At 42.1% G+C, this 19853-nt stretch overlaps 2 protein-coding genes across 4 annotated transcripts; one reads left to right on the top strand and one right to left on the bottom strand.

The window, feature by feature from the left end:
* Window positions 1-540: 540 nt before the first annotated feature.
* On the bottom strand, window positions 541-11682 carry TBP (TATA-box binding protein). 3 transcript variants are annotated; one of them, XM_074896694.1, is made up of 8 exons: window positions 11291-11682; window positions 8877-9120; window positions 7912-8243; window positions 6480-6567; window positions 4391-4482; window positions 3061-3228; window positions 2660-2754; window positions 541-1735 (listed from the first exon to the last, which is right to left on the bottom strand). In XM_074896694.1, the coding sequence occupies exons 2-8, from the start codon at window positions 8928-8930 to the stop codon at window positions 1656-1658; spliced, it is 909 nt and encodes a 302-aa protein (XP_074752795.1). In that variant the 5' UTR covers window positions 8931-9120; window positions 11291-11682; the 3' UTR covers window positions 541-1655. The 3 variants fall into 3 exon arrangements, with proteins under 3 accessions (XP_074752795.1, XP_074752794.1, XP_074752798.1); XM_074896693.1 differs by lacking the exon at window positions 11291-11682 and adding an exon at window positions 10903-10964; XM_074896697.1 differs by lacking the exon at window positions 11291-11682 and having other exon boundaries at window positions 8877-9866.
* Window positions 11683-11707: 25 nt separating this feature from the next.
* On the top strand, window positions 11708-18469 carry PSMB1 (proteasome 20S subunit beta 1). The gene is made up of 6 exons (XM_074896698.1): window positions 11708-11868; window positions 12899-13006; window positions 14423-14504; window positions 14942-15071; window positions 16652-16758; window positions 18193-18469. Exons 1-6 carry the CDS (start codon window positions 11768-11770, stop codon window positions 18376-18378), a joined length of 714 nt encoding a protein of 237 aa, XP_074752799.1. The 5' UTR covers window positions 11708-11767; the 3' UTR covers window positions 18379-18469.
* The last annotated feature ends 1384 nt before the right edge of the window (window positions 18470-19853 follow it).

Here is a 19853-nt window from a genome sequence, read left to right as displayed (position 1 = left end):
ATGTTCTGGAACAGCAAACAGTCTCTTAAGTCACTATAGTACAGCTTGACTGATTTTTATTGAAAATCATTCCACAGTTACTTAAGGCTCCAAGTTCTCCCGCCAAGTTAAAGAGTTTTGCAGCTAAGTTGGTAATAGTTCAGGGTCCTGCAAAAGCACCGACAGTCATATGGTTGTGTTCAAGAGCACTTGGGAGCGCTCACTAGCTCACAGCACAGAGTGGCACAGCCCTGAAGGCAATGTGGTGTTTGGGTTTCTTGAACAGATCCTGGCAAAGCTGCGTTGTTAAACAGCAGCTTTCTGCTAAGATCCATGAAACCAATTATTAAAAGGCCTGGAGGAACACCAGCATAGGCCACTGTGGAGGGAGTCAATATGGAAAGGTCACTCAGCATTTGCAAAGGGGGCAGTAGCAATGCCAGCCAAAACTAAACTTCATTTTGTCTGCAATGACAAATAATGAGACCATGGTTACAGTTGGGTTAGTTTTAGATAAAAGCTGTTTGAAAGAATGTGCAAGTCATAGAAAGGAGGTTACTATTACTGGAAAAAAAAAGTTTATTTTTAGTTCTCAGCCCATTAAGCTTCAAGCACAGTTCAGAGGGAAGATTATGTACATACTGACTCCAGTCGGAAGGACCTTGACACTTTACAGGAACACTAATATAGTGAGACTGTCATAGTTGGTAAAATACAAAAGTAGTAATTTGAAGAAATTCTAGAAGCTAAGCAGGGATCTTTTGTTCCAATTCAGCCCAGTGTAGCTATTTAAGACTTGCATAAATCCCATCTGTTGGACATAAGGCAACACACACTTCAACACAAACTTCTTTAACCAGTCACCTCTTTCGCTTTAACGTAATAGAAATAGTCAAGCTAGATGTTGCCAAGGATGTGACTGCTGGTAAGCAAGTCAGAGCATTGTTAAGATTTCTCTCAAAATGACAAGTCACAGTAGTGCATGTGCTATTGAAAAATCGAGATTAAATTAAAAAAAAAAATATTTCAATGTATTTCACTCTACCAGCTGGGTAATTTTAAAATTCATTAAGACAGTTCCCATAATTGTACAAAGAGGGTTTATTGTACATGTGGAGCTGAAAGAGGAAAGAGAAGGAAGGTATATATTATATATATGTACAGTGAGCCATTTTCATTAATAAATTTATTCTGTCTTGCTTAATACTGGAAAGAGGGAATGTGTCTGGCACCAAAGAAATTTAAAATTGAAAAAATTTAAAAGCTTAAGTTCTGAAAATTATAAAAACTATGGTCATATGGAAGGAAGTTAAAACATATATACATGGCAATTTAAGTGGTTTATACACTGAGTGACACAGTTGCGTTTGTTTTTTAAACCAACTTACGGATTTTCTATTAATAGAACTGGCATTAAAACTATTCAAAAGCTAGAATATAAATAAAACTTGGGAGGGACTGCTCCAGGAACAGCCCAGTAAAGCAACTCACAGTAACTCAGTAGACATAATCAAGAATACAGCTCCCCTCGAGCATCAGGGAAGTAGGCACTAACTGGGAAATAGTCCAAGTCCTGGTGTTGCAGCTTCACTGGAAGTCCATCTCTTGTTACTGCTGTGCCATACGCAATACCTTTTAAAATATACCCCTGATTTCTCCAAAAGATGTAGAAACTGTTACGTTGTCTTCCTGAATCCCTTTAAAATGGGGTAGATGTTTTCGAATGCTTCATAGATTTCTGCTCGTACTTTAGCACCTAGAAAAAGAGGGAATAAAGTTAGTTTGTACCTTTCACCACATACTTAATTTTAGCTTTTAGAATGTTTATTAGAATGCAACTCTACATAAAAACCTATGCATATCCATAAATCCCTGTTTTTATGCATCCATAAATCCCCTTTTTTTCCTCCAATACACGTTTCATACAGAGCACACATTACCAGCCTTCTCACTGTTTATTCTGATAACTGGTAAAAACTCTCCTTAGCATCTTCATGCTTACACTATACTTGCAAACGGCATTTTCCTAGACATAATTTCCACAGGAGACCCAACTCCGAAGTGCAGCCCCATAGGATGTGTCTGCTGAAAGGTCTAACTGGTGGAGCTTTTTTTTGAGTGTGACCCTCGTGGGGAGCAAGCTCTGGCAGCAGAGGCCTGCCACTTGCCATACTGCAGGGACACGCTCCTGCTCCTCCTCTTGTCTGCGATACTCCTGGGTCTTTTTCTCCACAGCAAGACTCAGCACGAGGGCAAAAGGAAGGGTGCCTGAGGCTGAGGAGGTTCTAGAGCCCAGGTATCTCCCCTTCTTTGGCTGCTGTATCAAAGGAGAAAGGCAGCAGCCTCCAGGCAAGCTGTCAAAGAACAGTTAGCTCAGTTAGACACACCCAGCACACACAGACTCACTCAGATTTTGCCAGAAACGTTACCTGCGTTCTTAGAGCTTTTTGGGCACCTGCGTACTTAACTAGGATTCATGATCATTGCTTATGTGGATTTAGCCAAATGTGGGGTTTGCTTTGTGCATTCTCATCACAGAATATTGTACTATCTGTTCTTTGTCAGTACTGACGCCTCTAAAGAAAGTATGTAGCAGCTTTCATTCCTCTGGTCTCATTGCATGTTCTCTGTAATGCAGCCTAAATCTAACCTATGGGAGTGAGATACTGTTTGCACTTACCAGTTAAAACCACTTTTCCAGAAACAAAAATAAGCAGAACAATGCGCGGCTTGATCATTCTGTAGATTAAGCCAGGAAACAATTCAGGCTCGTAGCTGTAAGAGAAGGGAGTGAGTGTTTATATGTGCTTGCAGACACATGTTCCAGTTTTTCACCGGCAGGACTGCAAGAAGGGGCAGAGCAGATGCAGACTTCACTGAAACTTGAGAAAGTAGCAGGGAAGATCATTCTGATGGGTTCCTACTGGGCAACCTCTGTTAAACCCGAGGCAGAGCAGCAGTGGGAACAAAGATGCAGGTTTCCTTCTGATGCAAGGGAATAATCTCATGAGACAGCACTCTCTAAGCTAGGAAGAATGAAATATAAGCAAGCCTTTTTTTTTTTTTTTTTTTTTTTTTTACCTGCTGAACTGCTGGTGTGTGAGTACCAATCCTTCTAATCTGATGGGAAATTTCACATCACAGCTGCCCACCATGTTCTGAATTTTAAAATCCAAAAATTTTGCAGGAAAACCCAGTTTCTGAACAACTCTTGCATACTTCCTTGCTGCCAATCTGGATTGCTCCTCACTGAAGTGAGAAAAGGATACCCATATTATTTCCTAAGTTAAATACTACTTCAAGCAAATAGCATTAAACCACAAATACGTAACTAGGACAAAAAAATGTGTGTTGTGGGGGAGGGGAAGGTCACATGCAAAATTCTTACATTCAAAATTGACAACTAGCACTGGTTTGCATGCTAATTTTGGTACTAGGATCTTTAACACCATTAATGGTGTACTCACTGTTCACGAGGCAGAAAACAGTAAATTATAAATCCACATATTTCACTCTTAAAAATATCAACTCAAGACCCTCTAATAAGACGTGAAAACTGTTACTTAAGTTTTCAGTATAGAACAACTCTGAACTACTACTGCTAGAAAGTGCATCCTTCTATAAAATATCCGTAAACTGCCCAAATCCCCTGCTCGATTCAACCCAGGCATTCAAACCTGGCTTTAACACAACTGCACAGCCTTATGCACTGCTGCAGAACTCTGTTTGCTTCAGTTTTGTAAACAGTTGAGGATCTGGTTGTTCTTAATGCAGCGTAAGACAACTTGAACTTCAAGCATCACCAGGCAGAGAAAGTGTTTCCTGTACAGCTCTACTCATTCATCTCTGCTCATTAGCTTATTCCTTCTGAATTCTTAACAGACTTCTTTAGAGCAGAGTTTCTCTCCTGCCCACTGGAGTTAAGGTTATGTTTAGTTTTCAATTCTCATGCTTCAGTGAACATGTTAAGAACAGATCAGACTACAGGGACCAGAGACGTGGAGCTCTTGGCCTGTGATGAATGAAACTACTCAAATATAAAAATCACTCTTCCTCTGCCACCGCCCCTACCATTTAAGTAGTTCCAGTGTAAAGTCATTGAAATTTTTAAATTATTAGGAAAAAAGATAATTGCAAAGCCAAAAAGTGAATGTAACAGCCTCCACAAACAAGTTTATCAGACTGTATGAAAGAGCTTCAGAAACAAAACTATTTCCCCTTTCATAGGGAAGTACTTTCAGTCATGAGGACATTTTGTGTAGAAACGTATATTAGTTTATTTGAAATAACTGGGGAGCAAGCTTGGTTGTACAACTTTGTTGTATATATACAAATACCATATACAAATAATAGTATTTCTAAAGCACGATGGTACGAAAGAAGACAGCCTGAATTAGTTTGCTAAACATACCTTTTTGCTCCTGTGCATACCATTTTTCCAGAGCTGAATATAAGTGCAGTAGTACGTGGTTCTCTTATTCTCATAATAACAGCAGCAAAACGCTGAAATATGAGCATTGAGACTGTTAGTGATATATTGCTGTAATCATTACATTAAAACCAAACTTGCATAATCTAAGTATCAAGTTACACTGTATTGCAAAGAAATACAAAGTTCAAATATAGATCACTCAAAATTTCCTTGAAATGCTTAAATCATAAGTATCTTCAAACACACACACTGAAAGGTAAAGTCACACAGGAAGCATATTTACCATTGCATTCCTAATTTACTAAGCTCATCTCTCATTACTGTATATACAACATATAAGTAATGCTAACATTTGCAGCTGAGCAGTAGAGAAAATCTTAAAAATAAATAAAAAATAATTGCCTCAACACATCTTGAAATTTTATCTATTATAGGCAGGATGGAAGACTACCTGCAAATATTTTAGGATCTGTCTTGTTTCCATGTCTTAAAAAATTGTACAGCATTAGAATACCAACAAACAGAACAGCTGGAGATCAAAGTTCTGTGTAAACGGAAGTCATCTCCACTACCACAGCAGAACACAGCAGCCTGGACAGTGCCAGCTTTTATATTCTAAGTACTGTAACATCTCTGCCTGCATTTCCAAATATTCTTAAACTCTCTGAAACAAGAGATACTGGAAACTGATGTGGGCATACACACACACAAAACCCTGTTTACCTGTTATGTTTAACTTGGATCAGCTCAACACGCAGTCCTGTAAACTGTTCGGCTGACATAACCAAGGTGGTAGCATGGATTACCTGACAGCACTTTTGTCAAAATATGGCTTGAATAATACAGCCAAGCAACTTCTTCCTTTGATAGATGAATGTACTGACTAAAAGTCAGGAGTGTGTTACATAACCCTTCTTTCTCTCTGCTGTGGAAACAGCATTTCGTATTGATTATTCTAGCTGCAAGTTTTACACAGCCACCTACCCCCACCTTAAAAATTACCACGGCAATGCTCAAATTTTTGCTGCACTAATATCTTACATGCAGTTAGTTATGTAACAGCATCACTGATAAAAACTTACAGTAACAGAGTTATTTATCACATATGCGTGCTTTAATCTTTGAGAGCAGAGTTCAGGTAAACCGCAGCAAAATACCAAATACTAAAAAAACCCCCAAAACGCTCTCCAGGAGAACTGAAGCCTTCCCAAGGCAAGTCAATTCAACTACACAACATCTAAACTTTTATTATGAAGACTGTCCAACTACTGTGGTTGCAAAGGTAACATTTCCAAGAGAGCCACCCGAAAGAGAAGTGACATGAATTTGATTCAATGCTCCAGGTCCTCTGCTGTTGTTTGAAGTTTCTCCGAGCTAAAAGAACCCCACAGTTTAACAGACTGCTATTTAGAAGCAGCAGGCAACTTAGAAGTCAGCATGCAAAAAAATCAATTTCATTTTGCTGTTCCACCAAACCTAACCATCAGGAGCAAGGAACAGAGCTCAGAGGGGAGGCAGGATGGTAAAAACTAAGTGACTGCGCTGTGACCCCAAGAATTCCAGGGGACCAGCCAGGTGAAGGAAGCTACAGCATATACAGAACAACTGTCACTCTGGCAGGAGCCCAGGAGTTGAATTCTTCCTTCCTTTCACCTTGCTGGGAGACAGGGAACAAGTCGTAATCATCAGAGATTTCACAGTAATATGAAAAAGGAACTTTCTGAGCCCTGTGAGCAAACATGCCCATATGAATAGTAGCAGAGACCAGCTCTACAACAAACAGTTAAGCCAGTGTATGACACTGTTGGTTAGGTTCCTCCTAAATGTGCTGTGTTCTTTCTAAATCTACCAAATTACAACCTCATGCAAAACATGGCTAAATCAGCATAAAAACGCTTTTTATTAATTTGACAGAATGTCCTGAGCTTAGTTAAAAAAGAAATCTTCAATAAAGTACAAAACAGCATCTATAGCAGGAAGGTTTTCCAATCTATCACAGCAAATACACCCACAACCTTGTGCCTTTGACATATCTGTTATAAGATGAACTCTAACACACTTCTCTTACCTTGGGATTATATTCAGCATTTCGGGCACGGAGCGCAATAGTTTTCAGGTCAAGTTTGCAACCAAGATTCACCGTGGACACGATATTCCTGAAGACAGTTCAGAGAAATACATTAAAAAGACAATAAATAACTCATGTGTCTTCCTCATTTTTAACCAAGCTTGATTTTTTTTTTTTTAAATTTGTTTCTCCAAGTGAGTTTGAGTGACATCTTTCCTACCGACAGGAGCACTGAACAGTGATTTGGCTCAGGAACCTCCTTTTGTGGGGCAGTAGCTCCTAAGGCATGATTGCGATTCCTCCTTATCTGCCAGCTATTATGAAAAGCGTCTCATGAGAAGAATCTCTATTTCAGTTTGGCAGGAAAAATTCTTGATGCTGAGAGCCCCCACCACAATCAGAGAAGCTGCTGGAAACAGGAGAAAATGAGGCAGAAATAGTACCATCTGAAATTTTCCTTGGTATGGCCTTCAAGGAGGAAGAAGAGGCACAGGACTAAGTGGGAATGACCTGGGAGGTAAACCCATTGCCAGGTGAAAGGATAGCTGGTCTCTAGAAAATTTAAGAGAAGTTCCTAGGTGCAAAATTTCCTTGGAAACTTGTTTTCTGGGAAGCTCCTGAAATCTCAAAGATCCTCAGTGGAAAAAAAGAAATTCAAGGGATTGCTCTTTCAGTGCTAAAGTCACATTATCAACCATTTCTCTTCGGGCTGTCTGTAAATTGCTGTAAAAGTCTCTAAAACTCAAGTTCAGTGAAGATACTTTCATACTTAAACCTTCAATTAGTTCTAGGTTGTCTTCCCTTAAACTCAGCTGTAGCCATGAACTAGAAAATGGAACATGGAATATTAAGTACAACTCAGCTCTAGCTCCTAGACTAGCAACTCGTTTCTTCCCCTCTGCCCTTCTAATCCCCGTCCAGCTGTGACCGTCCCTGTATTCTTCTTTAGTGTCTCACTAACAAAGTTCTATGCACAGTAAAGTGGATTTATTTGCTTTTTTGTGAACAGGTCACAAATATCCAGTAAATTACAAAGGAGAGCATGTTTCCAGGTACATATATTTTGAAGTACAGATTATCAACCCAGATTACTTTATAGCTAAAGCACGATGAACTCCCAAAGTACATAGATTTAAAGGTTACAGTGGTGCTAAATGAAGACATATGTAACATCCTCCACTGGTATGCTTGAAATACGTATGGCTGACAAATCGCTAAGAAACTGTTTATATTACTAAGTGGTTTAGTAACGAAACCAAGCTAAAAATAAAAGCAAAAATTACTCATATTGCTAGAGAAGACCCATAAATCCTCAGGACCTCCCTTCCCACCAAAATGCACTGCTCAGACCCTGATGTGGCTTTCATCCTAGGTCTTTAAATAAAGCTCCATCTGAGAAAGTGCATGCTGCACTAACACAGGGGACACTCACTGTAGCTGTGGCACTATCCCAGAGCTCTCGGATGCCGGTGTTGCAGGAGTTATTGGAGTCATCGGAGTCATTGGAGAGGGGTACAGAGGTGTGGTTCCCGGTAAAGGGGCTGTGGTAAGAGTCTGTGAGTGGAAGAGCTGGGGAGTTTGACCAGACGTTCCCTGTGTCGCTTGCTGTGATGTAGATTGCTGTGCTGCTTGTTGCTGCTGCTGCTGCCGCTGCTGTTCCTCTAGGATGGACAGACTATTGGTGCTCTGGACAGGCTGTGGTGTCAGTCCTGTGCCATATGGCATCATCGGGCTAAAAATTGGAATTCCTGGAGTCATTGCACCCTGCAGAAGAAAGCATGAAACAGAAACCACAGATCCTGTTGACTCCATTTTGTTTTTAAGAGAAAAAGTTTTCAAGAGGAATCTAAAAATATATCAACGTGATTGTACCAAACCTGAGGCATATAGCAGTAACTCACTAAAACCAGAAAACCTTTGGAAATACAGTTCTACAGAATAAAATATTACCTCTAGGGATCTGTCCACTCCCCCATGGTTCACCTCCAGCCAGGGATGCTGACAGACTTCTCACGCTACCTCGCAAGCATGTCTCAACTTGGACCCACAACTTAACTTGCAATTGTTTGAACAGACTGTGTCCATCGTACCAGATGCATTCATAACACAGTGACAGTTCATTAGGTATGACAAAGGGCAACCACCAAAATTAAATTAGTATTTCCAACTTGTCAGTCATGTTTCAGCTTAAAGGAACCCCATAGATCTTCATATTTCTTATACGTCTAGATATACAAAATGACAGTTTTAAAATTCTGCTTTATACTAGTATTATTCAATACCTAGCAGAATTTTTCAGATCTGCAAACAAAAAACCTAAAGTTACATGCAAGAAACAGAAAACACTTTCACAAAAAAATTCAGATCACAGTTGCATATTAAATAATTTGTTTTTACCTGAGGGGAGGCTAAGCCTTGAGCGTAGGGTGGCAAGCTGTTGTTCTGATCCATGATTCCAGTTATTTCTTTGGTGAGGCCAGAAGTATTTCCTTCAATTAATTTAAATTAACTTCAAATCCTAGCGGGTTTTTAACCCTTTAAAACATTCCAGCAAAGTAGCTTTTTAAGCCAAGCTGAAAGTGTTAGGAAAACATCAGCTCCAGAGAAATGTGTGTTATAAGTCTAAAATACTAATCAAAGCCTGAAAAAAAGAAAAAGTAGTATCTTGAGAACAATATCTAAACACAAAACCAAAAACAAACCCATCAGCTGCTGAGTTAGATAAGAGACACCCACGTACAAATAGATAGAAGAACATTCACACACACGTGCACACACACACGCACAATCCATAAAAATAACCTTTTTCAGACACACACTGTAGAAACTTTACAGCACGTTTCTGCTGAAGTCCCTGGCAAGTAACATGACTCACATGAGCAAGCCCCTGTCTAACCGAATGCTCCTTCACAAACATCTCAAGCTGTTAATGGTCCTTCTACTCCAAGCTTTGCTTTAGCTGGAAAAGCACTCATATTTTTAGAATTTAATTCCCCTGACTACTAACCGACAAGTTTACTGACACATTGCTTGTAAGTCTCTTCCTGGCGACTTTAAGGCTTGGGCTTCCAAAAATACTGTTTCTTCTATGGGAAAAGCATCGCTGGTCAAATCAAAACTAGGAAACCCTCTTCCATCCACTTCCATAAAATAAAGCACTATCAGATTTCAAACAAGAATGATATGTGCTTTATGAGAAAAAAAAGAAATATGTGAAAGCCAATTTCTGGTACACAAGTGAAACGTATGCATGACTTTTTTTTTTTTTTTTACTATACCTCCGTTGTTGTGTTATGAAAACGTACAGCACAAGTGGAGAATTTAAACATTACATCTTGATATCAAATATTTTCTTACTAATATATAGTTTTCTTAACTAGATACCTATTGGTCAGAAATACTGAAGGTCATTTTTAGGCCAAAGGCAGACCACTTCAAAATCTGAAGAAAGCCTATTCAGTCTTTTTTTTTTTTTTTTTTTAAAGATATTAGAGCTCAGAATTACATTAATATTTATACTGCAACTGAAAAGGCATGCTTTTTTTCCCCCCATGAATGTAAGATATTACCATCTATTACCCTCAGCGAAGGTATCAAACAGAGCATGCAGGCATTACAACCTGGAGACGGGTAAATTCGAAGCCTAAACATTACCCTAGAAGAAATAAAGCCAACTCCTCGACAGCCCAGCTGTTTAGTAAGAACTCTAGATGCCAGGCACGCCAGGGCCCGCAGCGAGGACACCACCTACGCAGAGGTCCATCTTGCAACCACCTTGCAACCACCTAATCGTGGCTTACTCGCGCCTTCACTACAAACGCTAGGGAACATTTTTGTCGAGGTAAGAGCGCGGAGGCAGAGGACGCCTCCAACAGGCCCCGACCCACCCCCGAGTCCCCTTCCAGGATCTCTCCCCTAGCACACGGCAGCGCTCGGGCAGAGCCGTTCCGGCATGAGGCGACCCCTTTCGCCTCTCCGCGCCATCCAGGCCCCCCACCTGCCCGAAGACCGGCCCCAGCAGCGCGCAGCCCACCCCGCCGGCACGTCCGCGCCACCGCCACGACCCCCACCCGGCCGCCCTCCCTCCCCTGAGGAAGGCGGTGACCGCGGCCATCCCGCCTCCGGCACCAACGGCTGCCGCTCACCCCCGAGCCGCGCTGGAGCCCCATGAAGGGGCGGCGGCCGCCACCTCCCCACCGCACCCCGCGGCTCAGGCCGGCCCCGGAGGACTCCGGCCCGGCGGGGAGGTGCGGAGCGAGCCCGGCCCCGCGCACCGCCCCCGCCCTCCAGGCCCGGCCCGGCCCGCGCCATGGCGGCCCCGCTGGCGCCGGCAGCCGTCGCCGCCTCCGCGGGCTGCGGGGCGTGCAGCGGCCCAGCGGAGGAGCGGGGGGGTGGGGGGAGGCGGTCGCGGCGCGCACGGTACCTGCCGCTCCCGGCGCCACCCCGCCGCACAGCGCCCGCAGGAGCCGAGCTGCGCCCCGCGCCCGCGCCACCGGCGCGTCCAGAACGCGTCACTTCCGCCGCGCGCCCACACCGCCCTCCCCGCCGCCATCTTCACTGAGGGCGAGGGTAGGCGGGCGGCGCCAGGCCTTCCAGCCCGGGGAGCGGCGCCGGGCAGCGCCGTGCCCCGGCGAGCCGGGGCCCTTGTTCCACGGCAGCGCTCAGCGTTGGCGCGCGTGGCTCCGGTGCCACAATGCGTCCCCGGCATCTCCCCGCCCGCCTGCCCCGGCACCTCTTCGCGCTTCTACCCCCGCTCTTGCCGCTTGTTTCAAGTCGTGCTATGGTGCCCGGCGCCGCACTCCGCGACCCACCTCAAGGACCTTGTGTGCCTCCAGACCCTTAATCTTTACAGTGTTTCTCCTTTTCCAGGGCAGGAGCCACCCTGCTCCCCATCTGCCCGAACACAAGGGACTCTTGGATCACCTCCCCCCAGCTGCCATCAGCTTGCTCGCTTCCATGACCAGAAGGCAGGGGCTGACCGGGCAAGGGCCGGGGCCGGGGCCGCGCGCCGTGCCTGAGGGACCCCGCCAAGCCCAGGCTGGGAAAGGCCCTCCGGCGACAGGCACACACGGAGCCCGCAGGCTGCCCGCCGGCGAGGAACGGGCCGGTGACAGCGAGGCACCGGCCAGCACCGCGCCAGCGCCCCCCACCGCCTGCCTAGCGCGGGGTTGCGCGTCCTCCAGAGCAGACGAGAGGAGGTGCCGCCGCCATCCTAGAGCGGTGGGTCATTACTTCCGGCTCCGGTGCCGCCATTTTGCCGTGAGACAGCACGGAGCTGCGCCCTAGAGATGTTGTCCACCGCCGGTTATGCGGACTCTGGGCCTGAGATGGGCTACGAGCTCGGCGCGCCCGTGCAGTACCGCTTCTCGCCCTACACCTTTAACGGAGGGTGAGGAGTCGCAGCAGGGTGTGGGGCGGGCTGAGGCGCACCCTCTTGCCGGAGGAGAGTGGTGGTGGTGCTGACTCTCTCTAGTCTTATTCTTGTCTCCCCCCGGCACTTTGTGAGGGTTTGTTTCCCCTTGCTAGCGCCTCTTTAGAGAAAGGGGGACAGTACGGGTGAGAGCTGGTCTCGGCCTTGCCCTGGGCTCAGCGTGCCGCGGATCCGTGCAGCTCTTCTAGGTGTTCTTGCGTGTTCGTGTGGATTTTGGCACACTCGGGCTCCCAGAACTTTTACGGGTTAAAATAAGCTGCTTCCTTTCTCCGTAGGGTTGTTTCTTTATAGTTGCTCAGAAAAACCCCTGTAATGGTCGTATTACCTGCTTTTAAACCTGTAACGGGGTTGAAAGCTATCTTGTCTTAACTGTTAAAGGTAGGCGATGTTTTAGACGCTTGTCCTGAGTTGGTGACAGGATCTGTCCAGGATAGTGTTATTTCGATTGTTATTATTTTTTTAATAATGCATAACTGTTTTTAAAAGTACATCTGTTTGTTATTTAATAGTAGCACACATGTGGCAATCACAAAACTAGTTATTTATAAGTAAATAACATGGGATAGCATTAGATTTAAAAAGTGATGATAACTTAAATGTAGTGATAGTGATGCTTAGTACTTTGATGGACTACTGTTTTTGCTTGGAGAGCCAAGCTTTTTTAGAAGGCTCTTTCATTAGCAGGCATCTAAAATTGCTAGTCCATTGAGCATGGTTCTTGAATTGAATAGAAATTCCGTTTTACTAAGTTTCCATACAGTTTGTAGTCAAAATAGAGAATCATTTACATACATTTTTTTCAGTGTATCTAGTATCTTCCAGTATTGAGTCACATGTAGGGATGTGCATAGTTGGAAACATAGCAAGGAATCTAAGATGCTTGACAAAACGTGAGTCTGGATATAGAACTAATATCTAGTCTGTCCCTCTGTTGATAAAGAAAATATTTGTTTTAAAGGTAATGATTATGTGAATACTCTTCTTTAAGGACTGTATTGGCGATTGCTGGAGAAGACTTTTCTATTGTGGCTTCTGACACACGACTGAGTGAAGGTTATGCAATTCACTGCCGGGACAGTCCAAAATGCTACAAACTGTAAGTCCAGATCTTGTAAGAACTGAACCAGATGAAAGATCTTTTGTATTGCTGAGCGTGTCACCTGCCTGGAATGATCTATCACTTTAAGCAGAATTCTCAGAAAAATTATGCTATCAAAATTGATTTTGGAGTCATGGTGACTATTGCGGTAATGCCAGATGTGATGTTTTGTATACAGCCAGATTTCTTGTTGCATGCTCTGGAAGGTAGCTGATAACAGGATGTTTTTTAGCATGATACAAGGCTTAATGTAAGTTAGGTGTTTTTTTGGCTGGATAATCAGAAGAACTTTTGTCTTAACTGTAGCAAAACTTAATCCGGTAGTAACTTGGGTGTTGGTAGGCAAGTGTGCCCGCTACTGCCAGTTGTACCGTGTCTCTCTAGTGAACCATCTGACACTTTGGAGAGATGTTTGTTTTAGGAGAGGTAAACCTCTCACTTGTTCCATTATTGAACTTTTTATGCTCATTTTCTGCTTATCTTGACTCACTTAGGTAGCATTCCTTGGTTTAAAAATACATACTGTTTACAGTCTTTTGACTGTAGCAGGTGCTTAGTGAGTATGCTGCTATTACCTGTGTATAGATTTTTTAAACATTTTTTTTTAATTGATGACACAAGGTCATATGAACTTATGTTTCTCCTGGCTAACTCCTTACTGTATCTTTGACTCTCTGATCAAAGAGAAAGAAATTGAAATTACTGTGGTACAGTCTGCATACTGCATGTGATGGATTTGTGTAATTCTAGTGACAGGCTGAGAGAAGATCTTCAGTTTAAACTGTTTTCTGAATGACTGCTTTGTGTTAGTCTGGAAGTGCATGTGAATATTTGTAGACTCAACCATTTTACTAGAATTTGAATTTCAAACATGCATTCATGTACTTAGTGTTCATAAAACATTTTGAAACTGAGCGAATCGCTAACCTACAGTGCACCCGCAGCCAGGTAACAACCGCTGTCATGCTGACACAGAAAACCACCTGCAGGGTACATAAATGTTACATAACCATCCTACAATATTAAGGCAGCCCTCTGGCCAGAGGGCGTAGCACTGGCCTGAGTGATATGATGTAACAGGCTCCCCATCTCAAAACAGATCCTCTAGCAAGACTGAATTATAATAGCTAGAGTTAGGGGTACATGAGGAAATTAAGAATTTCTTTTTGGTTTTGCTGTGGAAGTCAGTGGATTGAAGAAAGACATCTGTGTGGTCTTGCACTTAATGAGTCCTCTCCAAGATGAAGGTTACAGTTACCTTTTATACACCAGATATCTGTTACTACATTTTAGACAACTGTTCTTGATTGCATTAAGGACACTGAAAATACATTTTATGTTTGCATAATAATATACTGTGTAACAAAGTTGTATAGTTCATACTAAATCTAAAATCACAACAAAATTTTACAGAACAGAACAAACGGTCATTGGATGCAGTGGTTTCCATGGTGACTGCCTTACCCTTACTAAAATTATTGAAGCAAGATTGAAGGTAGCTAACTGTCTTACTGTATTTGTAAACTTTTATTATCACATTTGAGACCAATAATATGATATGTTTTAAGTATAATTTTTGCTGGTTTTCTTCAAGTGTTTTTATCATAGTTGTATTGCTAGTAAAAGACCAGCCAAGGGAAGTTGATGCCGTGTTCTTACTAAGTGTAACATAACAAATTTAAAGAATGAAAGAGTTGGAGAAGATAATGTTAATGAGGTAACATCTATAAAGAGGCAAAACTTTGGAGAAATGTTAATTTTTGGCCTGTAAGAAGGCTTTACTTTTAGACCAGTGTGTTTTCAGTTGTCGTGGTAGTTAATAATCTTGTTTAGCATCAGATTGTTCTGTAGTGAGGTACAGAAAATGTAATACGGATGGAATGTAAAATTTAGTGTTCGACTTTCTTTTTGGATGTGCTGTACCACTTGCAGATGTACAAGCATTCCAATAACAAGACCATGACGACTGGGGCTATCGCAGCAATGCTGTCTACAATTCTGTATTCTCGACGTTTCTTTCCTTACTATGTTTACAACATAATTGGTGGACTTGATGAAGAAGGTAAGACTTCAAACAAAAAAGAAAAAAAGAGGGTCTAAATTTCTGTGGGTGAATAGGTCTAAATTTCTGTGGGTGGATAGCTATCCTTTTACATCTCAGGTGTACTGATGGAATTAACAAAGTTTGTGTTCCTATTCCTAACACCTACCTTTAGGCATTACGGTACTTACACAGGTCAAATGCCTATTATGCATCTGATTTGTTTCCCAGTTGCCACTGCTAACTTGATTTTCTATTGCTGAAGATCTGAAAGTCTAAAAACTGTGTTACAATTATTTGATTTCAAGTGAAATCTGCTAACATTGCTTACCTCTCACTTTACTCTAGATTGGAACACTTCATAACAACTTTGCTGGATTTCTTAATTGTGTCTTTAAAGATGTTAGAAGTAAAATTGTATATATTTTACTTTGGTCTGTGAGTGTGGTAGAGGTTATTAAATACGGAGATTTACTCCAGAGACAGGTTTGTACAAAGGTACTTGTAAATGTTAACTCTAACGAAAATCGTGACTTCTACACAGAAGCTGTAGTTTAACATACAGCCCTTCCAGGACTTACTGGGCTCTTGCTCAATGATTTGTTTGAGTTGCTAAAATACAGTGTTCTCTGGCTTTGAGCGGGAGCTCAGAGGTGGTCTTGTTGGGATGATTTCAGCTGTTCCCCAGTTTGTTGTTACCATTAAGTTACACTGCCTTTTGAAGACATGGCTGTATATATGGAATCTGAAAAGGGATTAGTTGGCCCCGCGTAATGGTAAATCTCAAGATTATGAGGGTTCTGTAGCAACTGGTAAGAATCAGAGTGCAAGTTTGCGTTCATGGGCTTAATTTGTGTCCATCAAGATTGATTTGGTTTGATTTAGTGTTACTTTCTGGATCTCTGCTAGCTTTCTCAGGGCTGATCTGTGCAGTGTTGCCAAGTGCACTGGCCCATTTATTAAATCAGGTGCAGCCTGTCTGAGCAGAAAGGCTGAGCTTGGCCAGTTGCTGTGTCTTGGTTAGCGTGTCTTCCTCAAGAGGAAGGAGATGCCTCAGAGCATCTACATCTCTGATGGCGGTGCAAGCTTGTAAGCTTTGCAGAACCTGGCCTGACTCCAGCAGGAAGTGTGTAAGAGACCAGAGCATCATCCCAGGTTCTGGGAAGGCGATGCAGAGGCATCCAAGCACGCTCTCAGGAGATAATTCAAGAACTGTATCGTTCAGGAACAATGGCTAAACTGCCTCTTTGTGCTAGCTTTAGAACCAGCACAGCTCTTTGTGCAGCACTGCACTCTAGCAAATCTTCTGCTTTGATTGTTCTGCATCAGCACTTTTTCTGTGGTAAGTACTGTAGGGAATGTCTGTTAGAGCATGGTTATAGCTTAAATATTGGAAATAGCCTTACATATAGTACCGGGCCACAACCATAGCGAGCCTACTGTCGAAAGCATCGTCTGAACATACCGCAGTATTACTTGGTTAAAGCTTGCCGGGATCTGCGGTAATTCAGAGACTGCTTTTGGAGAGAGCTAGGTTGGATGTAAATGCTTATCAGTATCAAGAGTCTCTGGATTGTGATTACATACTTTTCTTTTTTTAGGGAAAGGAGCAGTATATAGCTTTGACCCAGTGGGCTCATACCAGAGAGATTCTTTCAAAGCAGGTGGATCAGCAAGTGCCATGCTGCAACCGTTGCTTGATAACCAGGTAAAATAGTTCTCTCTCTTTTTTTTTTTTTTTTTTTTTTGTGTCCTTCTTTTTATTATCTCAGTAAATATTTGTGATGTTCAAATTAATGTAGCTTTATTTTGGGGGAATATTACTTTTGAGAGAACTTTTAAATGTATTACAGGTAGGACTGTTAATCCATACATTTATAAATTGTGTGGCTTTACCTTCTTAGGAGAAATCAAAGTTTTGCTTTAGAATCTGTTCAGGTTTTTAATGTGCCACAAGCGGTGGACTGCCTGTTTAAAATACAGGTAAATGTTTTAATTGGGGAATTATGTTTCCCGTAGAAGTGGTTTGGGTGTGTTTTCTCTTGTTTTTTTCTTTTTTCTTCCCCTAGCTGATGCCATAAATATGTCTGTTACTTTGGATGAAATAATACTAAAATAAGAAGACAGAATTAGTAGGTGTATATAATACATTTTATCACTTAACATACACTTGTTTAAAAGTCTTAAGTTTTGTACAGCTCGGACAGCATTTTCTAAGAATGTTCTTGCATGAAACTGCTGGAAACTTACTCAGTTAAATCTGTCTTAAAAACACTAGAAGAATATTTTCATATTTAATTGAAGCTGTTAATTGTTGAATGACAGAAATGCCAAAGCATGTTTTACTCATTTCATTCTCTGACATTGGTGTTGGTATTTAGTCAGTTGAGCCTGATGTCAACGTGACTTCTGTGCTTAAAAAAATCAGTAAGTGCTCTTTGTTCTTATCAGCTGAGAAAGGAATAGAATATTTCCTTTTTTTTTTTTTCTTTAAACAGCTCCAGATTCTCAGCTTTGACTTAGTTTTGAACTTTGTTAACTGAAGAAAAAAAAAATCTTCTGCAGAAACAAAGTTGTCATAAGTAGCTTTTTATCGTTTACAGGTTTGAGGCAAAGTGAGTGACTTTTCCCCTCCTTTTCCTGTTCTGATGCTTAAGTTTAACAGCTAAAATGTACTATTTAATACAACTGGTTATACTCCAACATAGGCTGCTATTTTTGAATTCTAGGTATGTTGAGGAATATTTGCTTTTATGAAATGTTCCTGACAGCAAACGGCTGGAGAAAAGGCATGTGTGCAGTTCTGATACTGCTAACCCAGTGAGAAGTTTCTGAAGAATTAGATCAGCTCCGATCTGAATGTTCCTTGTGATCTTGTATATGCTGAATGAGTGGGGGAGCTGTGCTGGCTGTACACTGGATCTGCTTCTAGTTACTTTGAGGAGTATCAGCACTGGCATAGTTCTGATCAGGCATCTGTAAACTGTATGGAAGAATACTATTGCCAGCTTTGGGTTTCCAGAACAGACCAACCATTTCTTCTTTTTGTCTAAATCTGCCCATTCTAACGCAGAGACTATGACACAGCTTTCATGCTAGATGGATCATACTTCCTTTAAAATGTATTTTCATCTTTTCTTAGATTGGCTTCAAGAACATGCAAAATGTGGAACATGTACCTCTGACCCTGGAAAAGGCTTTGCAGCTGGTTAAAGATGTCTTTATTTCTGCTGCCGAGAGAGATGTGTACACTGGGGATGCACTTAAGATTTGCATTGTCACAAAAGATGGAATTAAAGAGGAAACTGTCCAATTACGAAAAGACTAATTCAGTTCACTTATAAACATGTAATCTACGATGTACAATTTACCTGTATTATGAAGGCATTTGTCTCATTAAATTTTTTCAAGAAGTTCAACTACTGTAATGCTGAATATTTTATATCTTTGTTAGAAGTAATAGGGTTTTTTAGAAACCAGAGCAATTCATGGTAAGGCAGTGGCTAAGAGTTACAAGTCAGTTTCATTCATCTGATCTTTATCTATTGATCTGTCTAATTCCAATGTCAGTTTAATCCCCTTCTCGCAATCCCTTATGCTACAATATGGGGGAGTTTAAATTTACTAAAATTTAGGTTCACAGACTTTTCTGATAATGCTTTCAGTTCAGCATTGGTTTAGTGAGAAAAGCATTTGTTCTATTCGTGCTGTTTTTTCTGCACTTCATAGCTTGCTTTTCCTATCTTCTGCCTTATCTCTCTGACGTGCTGTCCTGACATTTGACCTCTCTGTTTATTTATAGAGACTATAAATATGAGTCACCTCACCTGAAACCAATTTCTCTGTGTAAGAGGGAAGAATGTTAAATGGAATCTTTCAGAGTTTAGTCCTGGTCTTTGTATTTGGGCTCACCTCTACGTGTTTCTGTTCAGTTAATGCCCCAAATCTCAGAAGCATCATCCTTTTCTGGCTACTGATGGAAAACAACATAGTATGGAGATTCCTGAATGCCTCTTAATGTCTGGGGGCTTTGTTAGCCCTGCCACTGCCTTTGATTCTTGGGAGACTGCATCATGTGTAGACTTTGTCTGATGTGCTGTATCACACTCCTAGAAATCAGCTTGAGTACTAGGACCTTCAGAAAAGCAGAGCTGCATCATCAAGGGCAAAATAATCCTCTCTTGCCCAGGAATCCTTTCACAGTCTGTAGCTATTCAAAAAAGGACATATAAAACACCTTGTTGCCTGAAGTGTCATGCTTGTGTTTTAAAAGAACAGTTTTGCTGTGGTGTTTGACCTTAACAGTAGCCTGGTCTCCTGTTTGGACGTGCCTCGCTGCCTTCTGTGCAGCTTTTCAGGTACTGTGCATTCTTCCTAGCTCTGGCTAGTCTTCACCAGCGGTGGTAGTCTCAGGCTTTCTAGACAGCTTAAATAGTGGGTAGTATTTTGAACCTCAATAGCCAAACAGTGCATTTAAACCGCCTACCTGTGTTCAGGAAATCCAGTGGGTGGGAACTTGGGAGCAGCAGCTGTTTCCCAGTGTTCATGAAAACACTTGACCACTGGGTGCCACTGTTGGGCTGAGTAAGGGGGGAACACCGCACCCCTGGGTGGCTGCACAACTAGAAAGGCCCACAGCGTGGCAGTCTGAGTAACACCGGGGCTGAAGTCACCTGCTCACACAGAACTGCCAGACACATTCAGGTAACTTAACGGGATGTTCAACCTTAATTGCAAAAGTCATCATCTTAACTGAACAAGGTTAGCTGTATAAATGGCTGTGTAGCTGTATGCTGTTCTGTT

Source organism: Athene noctua, chromosome 1, assembly GCF_965140245.1.
Source record: "Athene noctua chromosome 1, bAthNoc1.hap1.1, whole genome shotgun sequence".
Classification (NCBI taxonomy): Eukaryota; Metazoa; Chordata; class Aves; order Strigiformes; family Strigidae; genus Athene; species Athene noctua.
The sequence above is the reverse complement of the archived record's forward strand: the minus strand, read 5'-3'. Positions and strand labels throughout refer to the sequence as shown.

Excerpts from the sequence above, each read along its gene's own strand:
- PSMB1 (XM_074896698.1), top strand. The coding sequence starts at position 11,768 with ATGTTGTCCACCGCCGGTTATGCGGACTCTGGGCCTGAGATGGGCTAC. Across the intron at positions 15,072-16,651 it reads TGGTGGACTTGATGAAGAAG|GGAAAGGAGCAGTATATAGC; the intron begins GTAAGACTTCAA and ends TTCTTTTTTTAG. Across the intron at positions 16,759-18,192 it reads AACCGTTGCTTGATAACCAG|ATTGGCTTCAAGAACATGCA; the intron begins GTAAAATAGTTC and ends ATCTTTTCTTAG.
- TBP (XM_074896694.1), bottom strand. The coding sequence starts at position 8,930 with ATGGATCAGAACAACAGCTTGCCACCCTACGCTCAAGGCTTAGCCTCC. Across the intron at positions 8,244-8,876 it reads AAGGCTTAGCCTCCCCTCAG|GGTGCAATGACTCCAGGAAT; the intron begins GTAAAAACAAAT and ends TTTCTTCTGCAG. Across the intron at positions 1,736-2,659 it reads TGGAAAAGTGGTTTTAACTG|GTGCTAAAGTACGAGCAGAA; the intron begins GTAAGTGCAAAC and ends CTCTTTTTCTAG.